Genomic DNA, 20,738 nt, shown 5'->3' on the forward strand with positions numbered 1-20,738 from the left:
TTAATAAAAATTCAGTATGAAATTATTCTCTGTTTAAACCAGTAAAGCATCTTAATTCTGCAGCACTTACAATATTAAACTCTGTATGAGTCATTCAGAATCAGACCCTTAAAACAGCCCTTTTTTTCTTTTCGTGAATATTATTTCAAATATTTGCTCATGATGATGTTTTAAACTCAACTCGTTGAATCCTTTTAGATCTGTTCTTCATGTAATGCTTGAGGGTGCTATTATTTTTAATATAGTAATGGTTTTACATTCTTGTCTATGTGTATAGTAGTCGGTCAAATCTTGTCTTGACAATAATTGGATTGATTTCGCTACCATGGTATTGGCGCTACCATGGTCCTTTTTAAACAGTTAAACCTTCGGCTGTCCCCTGACATTTTATGATGCATCACCACAAGGTACATTTTTTTTTGTCTAGGTTTGTAAGTCTTAAGTCCGGTAAAAGTAATAACTAACTTACACAGCTGTATTGGTTGTGTGTTTTCGACCGGATATATTCAATTATTGGGGTCTCCTCAGAGAAGACATCTCATTATTCCCCACATTAAGCAAGTGATTACTCTTTGGCCGTCATCTACCACTACTATCTTTCTGCATCTCGTACGATTTTAATGTCTCTTAAACTTTCCAGTAAGTGTACCCATATTATGTTATGGTAGATAAGTATTCCTCTCACACTTGCTGTGGAGGCTCAATCTGTAAGCTTAAAATGACACTTAAGGCTTTCCTCCAAGTTTTCTTCTGCACATCCCAGCTTCAGCAGAGCCCCCAGGTCTTCATGACATAGAAATGATGAGTGTTTTCTTCTCTCAAACCTCTCTCCTAAGACACCTTTTCAAGGACTCCTGGATTGCTGCTGTGAATAATGACTCACTGGGCTAATCCCACTTCAAAAAGTGTGTCCCGCAACAGTGTTCTTAATCCTGAATTCAACCTCCATGGATCATCATAGCACTTGAAACATACAGGATGTACCGCTGGTGAAATTATCTGCACGTGGCAAGAATTATTTTAAGACATTTCTGCACAAAAGATCAATACAATCAAAAGGTTCTGCCTAGATACATATGACCGAGGCTTAGTCAGATAGCTTTGAAAAGAAATAGGGAAAAAAAGGATTAGTTTGGTTGGTGTAAAAACTATATTTTAACTGGTTCTGGGACTTGATGGGACTCTAGAAAGGAATCCTATTGTGTGCGGTGATAGTCACTTTGGCAAGGCAAGGATAGATTGACATAAAAGATTGACAGCAAAGACAGGCTCTTCCATGTTCCATCTTCTATCTCTGACTCAACCTGGAGAGACAGGTCTTGTCTTGGCCTTGTGTAGTGTGGACTCGACACATTTCAATGTACCAGGACCTGTCAAACACATCATCCAAGGCTGATCGCCCATATACGAAAAGAAGCAGCACTGAGGAAAAGTCAGCACTTCTGAAAGTACAGTATAGAACTAGCTTGGAATTCCCATGGGCAGGGAAATAATCTATTTAGTTTAGATACTGTTTGTGAAAGACGTGTATGCATTTGTAGTGCATCTATGATAAAGCTTGTATGAGATGTCAATCATGAGAAAAATAATATGTATCACACACAACTGAAGAGATTAGACATGAGGTGGTGCAATGCAGGTGGGAAAACAATGCAGTTATCTCTCTTTAATGGCAATGTAGTTTTGGAAATGTCCCCATGCGATGTGAGCAGATGGCTCTTCTCTCTCTGCCCTTTCAAGTGAGTTAATCATAACATCCAAAAATGAGTAGTGAGAATTAACAATAACAAAAGAGATGTCTGTGTGAGGATTGCATCATAGGATGGCTAAGGGTTGTATGACAGGTCAGCGCAATATTTGTTGTTCTTATCAAAACTGAAACCCCTTTCTCAAACATGTGTTTACAGTATTGCATGTGCAAAACACTTAATCATTATGTGATGTTCTGCTCCTTTGAATGTGTCTGTGTGGTCACTGGACTATAACTCCATGTGTTGTAGAATATACAGTATGCATCAGCCTTCAAGTAGTGCTTAATTTCATGTCCTTGAAGTCCTGAGACTTGTTCTAATACATATTTTCACTCATAAATTCCTAAATGAAATCCTCTGTCACATAGCTTAAAAGTAATGAATACATTCTTCATGGTCAGGTTAACACCCAAGTCATGTAAATCATTGGCTGTGTGTTTTTCTTTCCCTGATAAATTCATTTTGTCCATGGATTGCAATTTTCTCACCATCAAATCCAAAATCTGCAGTATTCCTACAGGAATCACTGGGCATCAGCAGCAGCCTGCCCGAGGGAAAACCTTATCTGCTATTAAAAAAAAACAAATGGATGATTACTTCCAAGGAAGAACGAATGCTCAAGGTCAGGGGTTAATTGTGTGGCAGGCATAAACACCCGATTGTTCACTTCATCCTGTCGATCAATGACCGCAGAGTTCAAACCGTTGTGCCTTTCCTAGAAAGAGAGGTCAGGAGGACAGACTTGCTTAACAAACACACTGGTTCACTGGCTCTGTGACATAAAAACAGATAAGATAAGATGAGACTTCCCGAGGGGAAAATGTGCATGACGGCTAAACTGAGTCCAGATGGAGAGATGTAACACAATAAGACGTCTCCACACGAAAGCAAAGTCTTGACTAACCTCCAATTGTGTGGCTTGCAGTGTCTTTGCAGAGGAGGAAGAAGGCGTTACTCAGATTTGCCTAACATCTGACCATAAGTTAATGAAGGAAGTGGGTGAGATGTAGGGGCAATGCTGCAGGGACATTACCTTTCATTCTGCTAATTAAGTTTAGGGGCTTTACAAGTGTGAGAGGATTACTAAGCTATTAGGAGGCATTTATTCCGATCATTTGTGTGATTTATTTTGTTGTTTGGGGCCAGTTCAGGCTTTCTAATGCAAATGGAAGTGGAGCTAAAATTAAAATGCTTTTTGTAATTTAAATCAGCTCTGTAAATGAAATTCTCTCTTTAAATACAACAACTACTGCCGAATAGAGAACATGCATATAGCTATTGTTTTTTTCTTGTTGTTGATACAGATTATAGATTTTCAGCCTAATGGTTATGGCATATTTCCATCCTTTGTGCAAGATTTGTACAATATTGTTAAGGCTCTTGAAAGTGGATTCACTGGCCTTTGTGTCTGTGTGGCTGTAGCAGGTGGCCAGCGCTGCAGAGGTCAGTGCAGCCCAGCGGAGAGGGCACAGGTGACACCCCCCCCCCCTCCCAATGCAGGTCTGTTCCTGCTCGCTGGACACACTAAAGCAAATTTAGCGCTCACAGCCAGTGCTAGTTCCTGACACATAGCACTATTCATTGCTCTTAGTAATGTCCTGGTTGAGACACTTTTTTAGAGAGCGATAGAGGAGCAAAGCCAAGGAGCGAGACGATCCAGTGGCCCGATGAAAGTATGGTGGGGGACCGACCAGGGAAGCACATTTCTTTTGGGCTTCATGACCTTATATTTCAGAGACTGTGTCTGTATGCAAGGTGGAAGCACATCCTTGCTCCTTGCTGATGAGTCAATAAACATTTGGTATTAATGTATATTGAAGCTGAAATCCATTCTAGTTATTACTGAATATATTGATAGACATGATAAAATAAACTGTCAGTATATTAGCTCTTCAAGTACCTTAACTCTATATCGTTCCGTTGCTAATGACTGTATTGTAAGCTTAATTGGTTCAGCACTGTATGTAAAGTTGTTGGACAACACCTCGTCTATTGCAATCCAATGTTCTGCCACTAAATATAGTATCAATTTAATCAGCATCAACCTGGCAACACTTCAACAAAATTGTACATTATAACCCTCATTAAAGTAGTGATATTGCAGAGCATTATAAGTGCACGCCTTGTAGTTTTATACCTCCATCTGCTGTAGAAATCTTTACACAATCTAGCTTGTTAAATCCAAATGATGTTTTAAAATAAGGCTTCCTAATTGACCTATTTAATTGCAGAATGACAGACTTACTATTATAAGATGAGGGGAACTCCTCGTGTAAACAGTTTATTTACCTGACCACTGGGCTAGCACATTTTTTCACTGTATTTTTATTCCACCCTCTCTCTCTCTCTCTCTCTCTCTCGCTCTCGCTCTCGTCTCTCTCTCTCTCTCTCTCTCTCTCTCTCTCTATATATATATATATATCTTAGTTTCTGTCTCTCAATTCCTCTTCTCGCTTCTCGTCACCTCTCCTCTCTAGTATTTATCGGTTGAATTAACTGCATTCCCTGAAGTAATCCCTTTTCTCTCACCTGATTTACTGGCAATACACCACTTTTAAGTCTCACTTTCCCTGCACCGATCTCCCAGGGGCTGATGGCCTCACATAAAAGGAAAGCAAAGCGTGAGATGGGCAAGCTGTGTTTTCCGCTCTCTGTAGCATGTTGCGCTCCAGGCTATTTGAGTAGCCTGCCCATTTGGCTCACCTATGAATTTGAACCTACATGGTGGCAACAAAACAGGATATAACCTTAAAGGGGAACATCACATATCAAGTGGAGTGATTGCATTGGTAAAATAACAGTGTGTTGAGCTGTGTGCAGAAGGAGCTGAGGATTGTTTTTGTGCTACTGTTCATTTCTGCTCTGTAATTGACTGGTGACCTGTACCCAACCTCTCGCACACCAGGACCACTGAAGTTTAAAGGGGCGGGCCTAATGGGTATGGGTATGCTGCTGTTATTTTCCTGCTTTCTTACTACTTTGATATTTTAGGTAATGGTGTGTGCTTTTCACTCAAGCAAATGTGTATCATATCTGTAAATGTAAAGGTTACAAAGACTTGAAGTGGGGTTGTATGAGGTTATTATCCTGTTAGGGTATTACCTAAAGTACATGGAATATCTTTCAGTTGTAAGCCTCATTCCTTGTCATGTATTTGCATCACTCCAGTCTTTCATATAGGATCGGTCTTCTTAGGTTAAAAGCAATGGAAACAATTGAATTGTTTGCAGCATTATGTAAGCAATGTATATCCAACCATGAAGCATTTTTGGGAACATGGAGACTGTACAACAATTGCGGAAACAGCTTGAACTAAACATACACAAACAGATGAATAGAGAATCACAAACCATTATATGAATGAAACAAACATTCACTTCTCGTAAAAAAAAGTCATATAATCGTCACAGCTTGAAAGGCACATGTATTGGTTTAAATATGTTTCACTTCCCTCTGTTATAATTTCAACAATCCATTATGTATAATTATTAGAGATGAGTGGCCCCTGCAGTTTGATTTACTTACTTTGTGTCCAGCATAGTTGTGTGTCTAAGCACTCAGTCTTTTGAAGGAAATGCTATTGCTGCCAAATCAACTCTATTGTTGTTTTCTGTATGGCTTTGAAGTACTTAACTACACATGTCGAGTTGCATCACAGTCAAGGATTTGGGTTTTTTGCAACATTTCAGCAGCAGTTCATTTAATTATCACCTGCAGTATTCCATTCAAATGCCTTAACAAATATCACATAACATGTCATTTAGCTTGAACCAAAGCCACTTACATACACTTTGTGAGCAATTTGGGTTCTGCTCAAATGAATGCAGAGGCTCGGCATTGAACCAGAGACCTATGAATGGTTAAAAAATATTGAGCCCCTCTGCAACTGCAAAAAGAAACGTGGAATAAATATATAGAGACAATTATACTCGTCTAGACAGACAAATATTACCCTATGCTTTCCAGACAAATGGGAGCAATAGATGTGTTTTTCATCAAATTCATCCTTCACAACTTTTGTTGTCAGAAAGGTTTTACAGCTCAATTTGATCAAACATATTTTCACCCAGATACAGTTGTTTCCTGGGTCGCCCATGGAGTTTTGGTTGAAATACAAACCATTTCTCATTCCTTTCTGTGCCGCCCTCCCTTTTTTTTAATTCTGCAGATTAAAGAGGCTACTACTTCCAGTCACATTACCTCTATGACCATGTGTGAACACCGTACAAATGTGTCCAAGTAACCATTAAAGATAACATAGAGATAACATTGCTGGATGAATGAATCACTGTGAAAATACTTACTTTAATCATAGTTTGTGTTATCAAGCATTCCAAATCTCAATCCTAACATATTCATAAAGCCAAAATGTACCAATGAGTCAGAGCTGGTTAATATTTAGAGGATTAAAAGTGTTTGGAAATAATTAGAAATTTGATCAAAATAGTTAAAAAGTGTACTTCTCTACCTCCCTCCTTCGTTAACGATCCCTGTAATCCCATTTCCCTTAATTTAATAGAACAGAGTGCAAATGGTTGTGATGGGTGGGGTTGTGGGTCCCTCGCCTTCTGTAATTGGTTAGATGAAACAATCAGAGAAGAGCAATTACAGAGCAAAGATCGCTGCACAATGGACGATGATTCTGAGACAATTTAGCATGGTGACTGTCTGTGCTGTTGTTCTTTGTGTCACTGATACTTTAATGAACAAACTGAGGATATTTACCAAGCCTATTTCAACATGCATGTAAGGAGTGCAATTAGCTATAAGCTTTGTAGAATTTAGCAAAAACGGGGGACTGTGAAGTATGGTACTTACTGTTTTCATACTGCAAAGAAAGTACACTAGGCCAGTTGTTCTTAACATTTTTAAAACTTCTCTGTTCTTGCATTAATGGTCTCCTGGGGGGCTCTTTGATTTATTAGTCTTTGTGAGAGCTTCTACGGGCAGACAGAATCAAGTAACACACGGAGAAAATTCAATAAATGCTCCCAACCAATGCATTCTAATGAGGATGAGGTCTTTTTAATTGCCTATGTGTCTCCTTCAAATAAATTAATGCACTTTTTTTTCCTTCTAGATATTAACGAATGCGAAAGGGAACCATGCAAGAATGGGGGAATTTGCACAGATCTGGTTGCCAACTATTCCTGCGACTGCCCAGGGGAGTACATGGGCAGAAACTGTCAATACAGTAAGTGTTGGTGTTTCTTTTTTTAATGTTTGTCTTTGAACTCTTTTTACAACTATCCAATAGTTCTTAGCAGCACACACAAACCAGACTTCTTGCAGGTTATTCCCATGAAGAACATCTAAACAGGCTTGTGCTGACCTTTGATTAAAACTTTCAGGGGTTATTCAAGTTTATTAAGTCATTATTTTGCTGTGAGCGTTCGGGCTCACACCCGGGTTCCCAATGATGGAAGGACAACTCGGTATTTTGAGACAAAATATATTTATTTCCGAACAGCCCGTTAACAACGTTCTTGCTGGCTAGTCGCTCTCATTTGGCGTGGGCGGTGGAGACAGTTCTCCCTCAGGACCCAGTCTACTGCAACAGAACCCAGAACCAGGTTACGACCATGACTTTAATCAGTACCTGATTACCTGATCCCGATCAGCGGTCTGGCCTCCGGCTGAGCCACTCCCAACACTCCAGCAGCCGGCGCCCTAACCACACCCCTAACCACATTTGCTTTTGTATTTTATTAATTTACTTGTAGCCAACAATTGATCTAATATACAACTGTAACAGATGCTATACATACAGTAAGTCAGAGAAGTGTGTATTACATCATGTTAGCTATGTGCTCAGTGCACCATTGCAGCTACAGAACTAAATGTGTCAGTAAAATGAAGCCCCACAGAAGGTAAGTGAGGTGTTTGCAACATTGGACATTGTATAAAATGCAATAAAAAATGCAAAATGTCTTTTATGAGGTGTAATGTTTTGTCCATATTCTGTTTCATACAACTTCTGTAAGTTAGGGTTTTGGGGGTCTTTGTTATAAAGAAAAGAATGGAGGGTAGGGAGTGTAGGGAAACATCTGGAATGTTTCAATAATCCTCACTTCATTATATTTGAGAATACATATGGAGTATGTGTCGATATGCTCATACTGTAGATGGATTCAAAGGCTTGAACAAGTAAACAGAAATTCTCCGTATATTTTTAAATATGACCAGCGCCGGATGGTAATTATGTTTTTTAATTTTCAAAGTCTTCACATTCCACAGAATGTTAATGTTTTCTGAAATAATGGCATTCTTTCTATCCCTATTAAATTAGAAAAAACATCAATAACTGGAAAGAAAATGCGTTCCTGCATTTTCAGAGAAGAACAATAAACCTTAAAGCGTAATAATAACAAAACAAATAAAAGAAAAGTTGAACACTGAGACTTTGTTCTGGCAAGCCCTCATTTCATTCTTCATACCCAGTGGCTGTGTAGAACGAAAGAGAGCTCCTTATCACTTCTTTTGCAAGACGCCTAAGAGCTTAAAGTGGCCTCATGTGTTTATTATGCTATTGCAGGGATTTTCTCGCTCACTCTGGGAACATTTTAGGATTAATGTATCAGTGGACTCAGAGCCCTTAGCCATCCCTGCACTGCTACTCACAAATTAATTCATCAGATCTCCTATCTGCGGTGCAGCACCACCATTCGGTAACTGACTCAGGAATTTTCAAACATTATTTGATAATTACGTTGCCATCTTATCAGAACCAGTATGGTCAGTGGGGGTCCCCAACGAATATAATATGCACACAAATGGTGGAATGGCTGAAATCTACTCCTTGTATTAACTCCTCTTACGTGTTTCCCACGTTATGTGTGTGGGCAAGACCTACTGTTGCAGACTGACCAGCTTTACGTTTGTTTTTTTTCGCCAGACCAGAGGCGAGCGTTATAATATTATGTAAAGGCAGCTGTGAGATTTTGCCCATAGCCCATGTGTTTGGTAATATCCAATTTCAGTTCATTCAATATTGATTCCCATGGTCCAATGGAAAGCTGGTTGTGAAAAATAAAATCATGTCTGTACCTGGCCAACATAAATGCCAGTAGAATATATTAGAAGACATAAACTACAGTGAGATAACGATTGGCCCACACACTGCCTCAGCCTTTCTGCTGAAGCGAATTGAGGATTTTTACAGTTGTTTTGAGCAGAGACATTCACTTTTTCTGGCATTATTATAGGTTGAATGGTCAGTTAAAGATCCAATAGTGAGGACCCCTGGTTTTCAAAAGAATCCGAAGGCCAAGATGATTATTAAACCATCTGCTTCGGAGTGGAATCTAAATCGATTTAAGTTCTTCCAAGTTTTTCTCTAACTTACTTCCACCCTGGAACACAAATAAAACCTAATAGCCCTGTAACAAATACATCCAAGAGCTCAAAGCTTTAGTGGTTTACTGCAAATGATCTGTTTTTATCACCACGTTTTGTTGAAATCGGAGATGTATCCGTTTTACTTTGAGCTCTATTTACAGTGACACATCTTTCCATTGTTTGTCCTCACAGTCACTGTTTCTGACCCGAAAAAACGTACTGTATATGCTGTATTGCATTACGAAAAATATCAAATGTAATAAACATAAAACAGTGATTTGGTTGTTTTTTGCTCATGTGTTTTTTAATTCATTTAAAGCATAGCATAACACTGTGGTTACTTTAAGGGAACCCCCTGTTTCAGTATTAAGGAAACACAGAAACTAATATATTACTTGTATAGTTTTGATAATACTACTCATTATGATATACTTTACCCCCAAAGTAATTTACACTTCATTATGAATCCATTGTACAAAACTACACAGCAGTTATACCATGTGTCTTACTAGGTAGAGACCAGATGCAAGTAAGAAAACACCAAAAGATATATAAGGAAACAGTGTCACCATTCTAGTTCACTGGAGAGTAGTGACAAGTCTATTTTCCACTATAACTTCACTTAATGACACACCCATACGATACATATGGGAGCATTTCATTCAGTCTCATTTCTGATTTCAGTTTTTTGTGTGTATTATTCTTTCTCACCCCTTTTCTCCGCCGCATGCTCATTAGTATGGGTGTGCTGGCATTAATTTCAGAGGGGCTCTAATTTGTTTAGGCTGTAGGTAGGCTAAGGCTTGTGGGAGATGGATTCAGCTGTCACATCACCGTAGTGCTGGTGTTAGTGATGTGTGCTGTCGTAGGGCTGATATATGCTCAGGGGCCAGAAGGCCAAGGCCCCGGAGCTGACTGCCTCTGACGGACGACTGGCAGGCGGCTCGTTAAGAGTGGCCCTTCATTGCCACAAGGTTAGATGGGCTGGGACTTTGAACAGTGTCTTATCACATCTTGCATATATAATAGCCTTCAACAGGTACTAGATTCCAACAAATATGATACTTTGATGGCGCAACATTGCTCCTCGGCACCAACGTCAAGTCGTAATAAGGAAAAAAGGATTATGTTTCACACTCGAGAGTTGCATCAGGGTGATATGGCATCTGGTGAATGTGCCAAGTTAGTGTGTGTTAATCCAGAGGGTCCCTTACAGATTGAAAGTCAGGTTCAACTAAAAATGTTGTATTGCTCTTCGTATCGATTTGCACCTTCTACATTCTTCATATTTGGTGTAGCGATTCAAACTACAGCTCATTAACACTCCTTAGCCTGCAATCCCTTAAAGGCATGCTATCGATATAGCTTTATTGTCTGTTGGTTGGTACAGCACTTTAGTCCAGACTGAAATATCTCAAAGACTCTTCAAAGGATTTATATTATAGTTTTTACTTTAATTAATGGTCCCCAGAGAATGACTCCTGATGAATACTGGTGACCCTAGAAATTGTCCTGTGTCTCCGACCGTTGGTCCATTTGTTGTTAATAGTTTTTTGGGGAAAATTAGGAACCCAACTATCAATATTCAATGCTTTGAATTCTTCCTTTGCTTAGACAATTTATTGCAATACCTAAAACGTGTTCCTATCACTTAAGATTTGAGATTCGGAGCCTGCAACTAACCTCTGAATTTGGAATATATTTCTTACATTTTATAGTTATGGCAACAACATTATATATAATTGGAGAAATTGGTGTGTGTTTTCTCTTTATACTATACATTATGCTTTGAATTTTAAGATAGCTTCCTGAAAGATGGATCTTCTTGGCACTTTTTGTAGTCTGTGTTAAAAAGAGATAGCCTCTAGTATAGACAGTGGCAGACTTATGGTCTTAATACGATTCGACAGAAAATGCAACTGATATTATACTGTGTATCTAAAACAATGGTCCTTTTGGAAAGTCCTAGACAAATAAAGATTCCCCAATCTGTCTGAGTCATGGGTTTGAATTGGTTTACCACCTCTCAAATTGAATCTTTTTCTGACTTGTTAAAAGGAATGAATGTAGTCTATCTGTAATATAATGGAAAATGTAAAGGTTTTCTTAGCTTCAGCAGTATGTTACCGCATCCACCTACACCATCCCCTCATCGGTCTGGAAGCGATGAGTCACACAAAAGGAAGAACTAGCAAAGCAAGAGGGATTTACCATAGTGGAATATATAAACACATCTCTGTCAGTGCAAACACACAGATATAGTTGTTGCTCTCTTCCAGCCTCCATTCGATCCCCCTGGACCGTCCTCAGACATTACTCACTGTCTCCCTGCCTCTCTGTTGCCTAGAGCCCCACTGTCTTAGCAGCTGGATACATTGTGCTAAGGTTGTTTTCATTGTTCCATTCTTCTCTGACTCTTGGCTTTCTTCTGTGCTGAAAGTCTTCTTACAAGCCTGCCACTTAAATTGTCTGCTGGTGTGTGTATGTGTGCCTCATCTATCTATGTGTCAGCCCTGGGTTTGAAATGCTTAGGTGATTTGTTTAAATTGTGAAGGCATCACAGCCCCTGTGTGACTGCTGCTCCAGGCTTTCCCTGAAGGCTGCTTTACACGGACACTTACAGTTCAGCTGGCATGAGCGAGCAGTGCCTCTGGCTGAACTTTGTGCTTGATGTGTCCTCGTTCTTTTGGAAAGCTTCCTAGTTTTCTCAGCATTCCCAACACTTGTGGTTTTCTAGGCTCTTGAAAACAGCTATTATCATCTGAAACCAGAGCCTATACTAACAAAATTGAATGAGTGGATTACATTTTTACTAGTGCAATAAAATATGCATGTCCTCTGTTGTGTTACTCAATTATGTTATCCCTGTTGTCATTAGAAATAAAAACCAGAGTAAAATACATTTTCCATAAACGGAATGCGATTGTCAGGTTGTCCAATAGTCAATTGTGGTTGCAAATGGAATTCAATCGGCAATTCAGGCATCAATATTAATATTTGTCTCTCTAATACCTAACCATCATTCTATTTAGAAAATGTTAAGAGCCTTAACAACGTGAAATGAAAACACACACTACTACCTCCAACCGTCACATCTATTTGCTGACACTCCATTTAGCTAGACAGTTGATGCTTATACTCAACCTCATGACTTTCTACTCTAATAGAGAACAAAATATACCATACTGCAATTTCAGGTAATTGCTCTGTGAAGGACAAACTGCCATATTATGAGCAGGAACTCCTATTAATGTTCTTCAGACCTGTTAAACCTGTTAGCTGGTGTGAGCCCATCTTCACTAAGACATGACTTATTTTACATAAACCGTTTTCAGCATTAATATGATTGCAAATTATATACATTAGGAATCATATTTAAAAACATGCAATGCACAACTATAAATCCGTGCATTTATGTGTACTATTTGCTGGACTCAGAGACTAATTAAAACGTAAGCATCTGTCACAACTTACACACCAACTCTTAGTAAGTACAGCTGTGATGCTGCTTATTTTTGTGAGGCACTATGGGCTAGAAGAAATGTAATGATGTGGAGGTTTGCATCCAGAATTCAAACCGACTTTGTGTCACCTCTCAGCCGTTTGGTTTATCTTTAAATTGCACAACATCCAAAAGCAATTTCTGAGATACTTTAAAGTGTTTATGTTGCATACCAACAACTTAAGTGTTGAATTATAACCAATGAAGAGGGAAATAAATCTAATTTAGACACTGAAACACAATCTGTGTAGTCTGAAAGATTCTCCAGTCACATCTGATTTATTTTTGATGGTTATACGGCACAGCAGTTGGAAACAACAATTCAACCCCAGTTTAACCTTTGAAGATGTTTTCCTTGCACACCTGAGTCTTCAATTATCTGACAAATACAACCAAACTGAAGAATGTGCATGCTCTCACCCTCCTCATACAATCCAAATTAAGCAGAGTTTTCATAGAAATGGCAGATGGTTAATGTGTAAATCAACAACAAGAAAATATTATCAAGGGTGCAGTGCAAACTTACATTGTATTGTACAATGTACTGTATATGGTGTTATGTATTTTACTCCATGATTATTTCCATCAGTTTCTCTTTTGAGATTTATTTGTCATGTGTTTTGTTATTATTTTAGTCCCCAATATGTTTTTTTTTTCAACTAGAAAATATATTGTCACCAGTTCAAGCCCCCGAAAGACCAAGTGCCACCGTGGTTTTCCTGAGCAAGACACTGGTTACCTACACTGCTCCCCGGGCGCCGTACATAATGGCAGCCCACTGCTCCTAACACTAGGATGGGTCAAATGCAGAGACCGCATTTCGTTGTCCTAGTACTTGTACTCTGTGCAATGACAATAAAGTTGAATCTTCTTCATCTTCTTCATATTTAAAAATAAAAATGCAGCAAAATGTACTTCCTATTTGATTTACATTGATTAATGTTTTTAGGATTGAGAGGTAAAACAATTCCTTGAAGCACGAAAGATAGTGTTTCCGTCTAAAGATACGTTCATTCCATACCTTGATACAGAACCTCTCTTAATATGTTGTGAAAGCTCTTACAAATATTGATGACTTTGGGGGTTGATGCTATCCAGTCACAGTTGCTTGGGTGACAGCCTTAGGCTCTGTTAGTAATGGAAGAGATGAAGGAGCAACCTGTCCTCTCTGACGTGGACAGCATAAGGACAAGGAATAGTCTTCTTGTTGACCGTGGTGACCCACACATTTTTTGTCCGAGAATCAAAGGAACATTTATAATAAGAGAGACAGGAGTCAGGCTGGACAAATCAATGACGACCTCAAAGACAAGGACTCAGTAAGAAGTCCTCACAAAGGTACAACAGGAGAGTGGAGGAAAAGTTTCAGTTTTAATGACCATACCTGAGACTTACAAGTGGAGGAGACTGCGTTGTTGTCTGACTTAGACAGCTTTATCAACTCTGACATTGAGGAGATAAATGGAAAACTGAATGCGGCATTGTGATATCTTAAGAATTATATATGCATCACACAGACTGGGTTGCATATATTTCAGAGTGCTGAAATTACATGAAGGCTCATCTTTCTCTCTCTCTCTCTCTCTCTCTCTCTCTCTCTCTCTCTCTCTCTCTCTCTCTCTCTCTCTCTCTCTCTCTCTCTCTCTCTCACTCAGGATGCTCTGGACCTCTCGGTATGGAGGGCGGTATAATCTCCAACCAACAGATAACAGCCTCTTCCACCCACCGTGCTCTCTTCGGCTTGCAGAAGTGGTACCCGTACTTCTCTCGCCTCAACAAGAAAGGACTGGTCAATGCCTGGACGGCTGCCGAAAATGACAGATGGCCATGGATCCAGGTAAAGTGCAGTCACAGGACAGGACACACGCAGAACACACCGTCTGAATTATATATACACACACGTTATTGTCTTGTTTGTTGTGCAACAGTGTTACTTTAAGGTTTTTCTTCTGAACCGTTAAGTGATGTCACACTTACTTGTGACAAAGAGCAAAAGAAAGTGTGAGCTGATGGTTTAACATAAGAAGATGTACTAAATTCTGTAACAGTACATCCACTGTGCCATAGCTTTTTTTTTTTTTACATGTAGTTGTGTCATTCTCAAGGCTGTAAATACATTGGCACTTATGATATTTTGCATCATGGCAAAAGATGTTCCCTTCATGAAAAAAGTGTGATGCACAGTATTTGAAATTACTTAATTCTGATGCTTTCTCTTTATTTCATCTTATGGGAATCCCTCTGCTGTCAAGATGAGGATTTGATGTATCATTTAGCTTAACTGTCAATAGTATACTATCCCCAAAACATATTGAACTAAGCTTGAAAATGTAGCCTCTCATTGTGACATTTTGTGAATACCTGACAATATGTCTCTGATCAAAAACCTGAGGATTGTGAAAGGAAAGAAAAACAGCAAGCATTCATACAGCTATGTCTGCTCCTACTCAGGCAACACACACATACTGTAGATGGCATGGTTGTCCTGAAAACAGATCCTATTGTTTTACTTTTTATGGGCCTCTTTCAGTCCTAAGAAAATCACTCCCAACATCTACTATCATATAATTGTATCCCTAGGAATAAGGATATGTTGTAGGTCTCCTAGCATTAAGCAATGATTAAATGATGGTATGGAAGCTTCTGCAGCTCCTTCGCCTATAATGATCTTGCTCTAGTTAGTAACCTATGTATAATGAATTGTCAGGATTAATGTTAAGCATATAGTCATTCCTCATTGTCCCGCTCTGAAACAGCTGTTGCATATTCAGTAGAGCAAATGTCAGATGGTATTGTTAAGATATTTAAATGTACCTCCAACTCTGAAACTCTCTCATTCCAAATATGCAAACTATTCCACACAACAATATTGATAAATTGTTTAATAATCAATCATTTAGCTTGTTGATTAATGAACTTTTATAAAAATGTGTTTTGTTTCTGACTTACTCTTACTTTTTGCGTCACTACTGTGGGGACAGAAATGCAGACAGCAACCTTTGAAGTGGGCTGTTATCAGATAACTGACACACGGACAGTGACCCGTGAACAATATGTAATAGAAAACAAACTACAGTGTGACAGCGTGATGGACAACGTGAAGATGAACCTTACAACAAGAGAAGAGTAACATTGGGAAAGGTGGCTTTGTAAAAGAAGAGTGTGTGGAAGAAACAGCCAACATGAGTAAGATAAAAAAGGAGCCGTGCACATGGAGAGGCTGAGGAGAAAGGGACATAAAACATTCAGGCAGTTTGTTTGACTTTAATGATGCCACGCGGGATATTGCGCGGTTTGCTGTAGGCATTGTGTGTTTCTACAGAGGGCCTGGATAATTGGGACGTGAGTACAGAGGTGTACAGTCCTGTTGGTGTTTTGGGATTATGCTAAGGAGTAAGCAATGTGCTTTTGTAGTGTAGACTGATGTGGCATGACTGCGTTTGAATGTCATGCGAAATATGTTATACTGACGGCTGACAACTCTATCAAAATACGGTTCAGAATCTTCTGGCTATTTGTGAGGGTTTTCTTTGGTGCAGTGTGTTTCTTTGGGTGTCAGTCAGTGTTTGCTCTTTCAACCCAAACACAGAGAAACAGTCTTTGAATAATACATCACAGAGAAGCAGACGTAGCATGCATTCAGCGTACATGTATTTGTTTGTGTTTGGTTTTGTGTGTTTGTGAAATGAGCTTGCTACTGTTCACACATCTATGTATTGTCAGAATATTTTTCACATGCTTGCCACGACTAGCTCACACATAAAATTGCATTTAAACACTCAAGGGAAATTTGCTGCCGGTATGACCAATATCAGCAAAATGTAGCTCCAGCCAGCTGCGCTCGAAGAATGAAACAACCCAAATCACTTGTGATGGCTTAGAGGGTCCACACATAATTTAATGGAGGCTAAACTGTAAATGACATAAAGCTCAGAAGTAGATCTCTATCAGTATGTCTGCATTTTTTTTATCATGGCTGGGTGTATACAGTGGGGCAAAAAAGTATTTAGTCAGCCACCAATTGTGCAAGTTCTCCCATTTAAAAAGATGAGAGAGGCCTGTAATTATTATCATAGGTAAACCTCAACTATGAGAGACAGAATGAGAAAAAAAAATCCAGAAAATCACATTGTAGGATTTTTAATGAATTAATTTTCAAATGATTGTGGAAAATAAGTATTTGGTCAATAACAAAAGTTCATCTCAATACTTTGATATATACCCTTTGTTGGCAATGACAGAGGTCAAACGTTTTCTGTAAGTCTTCACAAGGTTTCCACACACTGTTGCTGGTATTTTGGCCCATTCCTCCATGCAGATCTCCTCTAAAGCAGTGATGATTTGGGGCTGTCGCTGGGCAACACGGACTTTCAACTCCCTCCAAAGATTTTCTATGGGGTTGAGATCTGGAGACTGGCTAGGCCACTCCAGGACCTTGAAATGCTTCTTACGAAGCCACTCCTTCGTTGCCCTGGCGGTGTGTTTGGGATCATTGTCATGCTGAAAGACCCAGCCACGCTTCATCTTCAGTGCCCTTGCTGATGGAAGGAGGTTTTCACTCAAAATCTCACGATACATGGCCCCATTCATTCTTGCCTTTACACGGATCAGTCGTCCTGGTCCCTTTGCAGAAAAACAGCCCCAAAGCATGATGTTTCCACCCCCATGCTTCACAGTAGGCATGGTGTTCTTTGGATGCAACTCTGCATTCTTTCTCCTCCAAACACGACGAGTTGAGTTTTTATCAAAAAGTTCTATTTTGGTTTCATCTGACCATATGACATTCTCCCAATCCTCTTCTGGATCATCCAAATGCCCTCTAGCAAACTTCAGACGGGCCTGGACATGTACTGGCTTAAGCAGGGGGACACGTCTGGAACTGCAGGATTTAAGTCCCTGGCGGCGTAGTGTGTTACTGATGGTAGCCTCTGTTACTTTGGTCCCAGCTCTCTGCAGGTCATTCACTAGGTCCCCCCGTGTGGTTCTGGGATTTTTGCTCACCGTTCTTGTGATCATTTTGACCCCACGGGGTGAGATCTTGCGTGGAGCCCCAGATGGAGGGAGATTAGCAGTGGTCTTGAATGTCTTCCATTTTCTAATAATTGCTCCCACAGTTGATTTCTTCACACCAAGCTGCTTACCTATTGCAGATTCAGTTTTCCCAGCCTGGTGCAGGTCTACAATTTTGTCTCTGGTCTCCTTTGACAGCTCTTTGGTCTTGGCCATAGTGGAGTTTGGAGTATGAGTGTTTGAGGTTGTGGACAGGTGTCTTTTATACTGATAACGAGTTCAAAAAGGTGCCATTAATACAGGTAACGAGTGGAGGACAGAGGAGCCTCTTAAAGAAGAAGTTACAGGTCTGTGAGAGCCAGAAATCTTGCTTGTTTGTAGGTGACCAAATACTTATTTTACCGAAGAATTTACCAATTAATTCATTAAAAATCAGACAATGTGATTTCCTGGATTTTTTTTCTCATTCTGTCTCTCATAGTTGAGGTATACCTATGATAAAAATTACAGGCCTCTCTCATCTTTTTAAATGGGAGAACTTGCACAATTGGTGGCTGACTAAATACTTTTTTGCCCCACTGTATATATAACCTGCTTTGAGTCTCACTCCACTTGTAAGTGTAATTCTGCATTATTGCATAACATTGTTGACTGATTACTGTCAATATGATACCAACACTTAAAAATAAATATGAGTCATGATTGAGGTTCATAAGCTTAAACCTAATGCAGCACTCAGAATATGAATCAGATCTGGGCTGAGGGTTCAGGGCATGTTGAAACGTTTAAAGGTTTGCATGATCAAACATAATCATAGTATGAATCACATTGCTGGCTAATACTCTAAAGTTGTGACATGGTTTGGGTTATTTAATGCCTTGTTCTTGGACGGATATTGGTTGAGTGTACACTCTAGCAATGAGTCTTCGGTACGTCTCATTTTCTCTGATGTGAAACTAAGGTTAGAAGAAGAAGAAGAAGAAGAAGACATACTTTATTAATACCTTACAGGGAAATTGCTTTCTCTACTCTGTTGTGTTGACACACATTACACACACAGAGGATATACATGCACAAACACAGAGGAAATACATGCACACACAACCACATGCAGAGGAGAGGTGGCAGACCAGAGCGGCAGCCAGGTACCCGGCGCCAAGGGAGCAGATAGAGGTTAGGTGCCTTGCTCAAGGGCACCTCGGCAGTGGCCTAGGAGGAGAACTGGCACCTCTCCAGCTACCAGCTCACTCCATATTTTTTTGGTCCGATCGGGACGTGAACCGGCGACCCTTCGGTCCCAAGACCAAGTCCCTACTGACTGAGCCACTGCCGCCCAAAGGTGCACAAAACAGATCACAGAGCAGTTTGATTTTGCGGAAAAAAGTCTAACAAAAAAAAAGTTAAACCAGAATCTTCTTAAATGTTAACGAAGCTTTTGTTATTGCTCAGTGTAAGTCAACATATGCCTTGCTTTAATCACGATGAGTACATCCCAGTCATTACTAGACTTATTATGTTATCTTAAATGGCAGTGACAAAATGACTGTTGAAAAGCAATATTTCAAATGATGTATAAATAACTAATCCAGGTCTTAATCAGATCCAGGATGTTGCCGTTGGTTACATTGCTAGATATTTTCCCACAGCAGTGAATATTTTTCAAAGGGAAAATGGGTTAAATCACACCATGCACTAGTGAGACAGTACTTTCTTTGTGTGCCGGAAACAAAACAAGAGATCAGATAGTATTTGATGTGGAAGTTATTTGCTTTGCAAGCTTGTGCGTTTTACCCGAGACACTGTATATCTTTGGAAAAAGGAAAGGGTGAACTGGTGAGAGAGTAAAAGTTCAGTGTAAACAGAATCAGAAAATCAGAAATATTCATCCCAAACTGGGAAATGTTCAAACTTTTTATAGCTCTCTGTTGCACAAACTTAGTGAGTGCACACATCTGCTGTCACACATTGCTTTAATTATTTTTAATGAGACATTTTTATTCTGCACCTTGATAAAGATCCACCAGAGAAATATACAAAGTGGAAGAGAATCATGATGTTTTTGGAAAATATCTGTCGTAATATTTAATTTGATATCTCAGTAAATGTATGATAATAATAATAATAATAATAATAACAATAATAATACACTTTGACTTCTTTCAAAACATAGTGCTTTTCCATAGAAATACACAGAGAGCAATTGAATTAATCATCAGCATATCATCATAAAAAACACAGAGTAAAACACATACAAATCATAGATTAAGAATAAATGAAAAATAATATAAAACTAACATTTATATCACATAAAAGCAATTCTAAAACAAAGACTTTTTAGAAGTGACTGAAAAGAGCTGACAGATTCTGCAGCCCTGAATTCCCCCGGTAGGTCGTTCCAAAGTCCAAGATCTCTGACCGTATAGATTGTGAAAAATCAGAAGGGATTCAGTGTCATGACCACTGAGTAATGGGCATTCAATAAGTGAATTGCCATCTCAATAAGGGGCAATCTTGCACCTGTCATTCCAAATTGGGTTTGATTGCACAATGATTTCAAAAATCTGGAAAATGTTTGGGATAGGTACAAACACATTTAAATGTTATGCACAAAATAGCTATCTTCAAAATCTCAGTGTAATTTGTGTGCAGTTTGTTGGTGCCGTTGTCGCAAAAGCAAGCACGATTCTTCTGATTGCCTCTGTTGCCAACAACACAGGAACAAACTGCTTTTGTTTCCAAACAAAATGTACAGCAGAGAGGGTAATAACATATTTTGTATTAGTTGATTTTTATACATGTCTACTGATTGCACCCTATTGTCAGAAGCAAGACATTACCAGAAAAATACCATTTATTTTATTTTAACATAAAAACCCAGTCTTAGGGCTATGACAAGGCAGAACAAACACCTGTAGAGGACAACTTTTGTTATTTACTGATTTAGACTAGTAAATGTAATGCATTTAATCACTCCTTCTCTTTGCTTTCTTTACCCGCTCTATAAACAAGGCTCTTTTGCATTGTGGTACAATTTAACATTAATCTGTTTCTTTTAATACCTTAGGAGTGAGTTATTATTTGGAGTGTTCGGGTATTTTGTTGAGTAGTGAAATGCTTTCTGGTAATAATGCAGTGTC

At 39.1% G+C, this 20,738-nt stretch overlaps 1 protein-coding gene across 2 annotated transcripts in view; it reads left to right on the plus strand.

Annotated features, from left to right (window-relative positions):
• The window catches only part of LOC134873900 (EGF-like repeat and discoidin I-like domain-containing protein 3), a 96,863-nt gene that overhangs the window by 44,522 nt on the left and 31,603 nt on the right, over window positions 1–20,738 (plus strand). For both annotated transcript variants that reach the window (XM_063897807.1, XM_063897808.1), the window contains exons 4-5: window positions 6,832–6,945; window positions 14,247–14,428. In XM_063897807.1, the coding sequence (XP_063753877.1) occupies window positions 6,832–6,945; window positions 14,247–14,428 (296 nt within the window). The remainder of the gene's footprint in view (window positions 1–6,831; window positions 6,946–14,246; window positions 14,429–20,738) is intronic.

This window comes from Eleginops maclovinus, chromosome 12, assembly GCF_036324505.1.
Source record: "Eleginops maclovinus isolate JMC-PN-2008 ecotype Puerto Natales chromosome 12, JC_Emac_rtc_rv5, whole genome shotgun sequence".
NCBI classification, from domain to species: domain Eukaryota; kingdom Metazoa; phylum Chordata; class Actinopteri; order Perciformes; family Eleginopidae; genus Eleginops; species Eleginops maclovinus.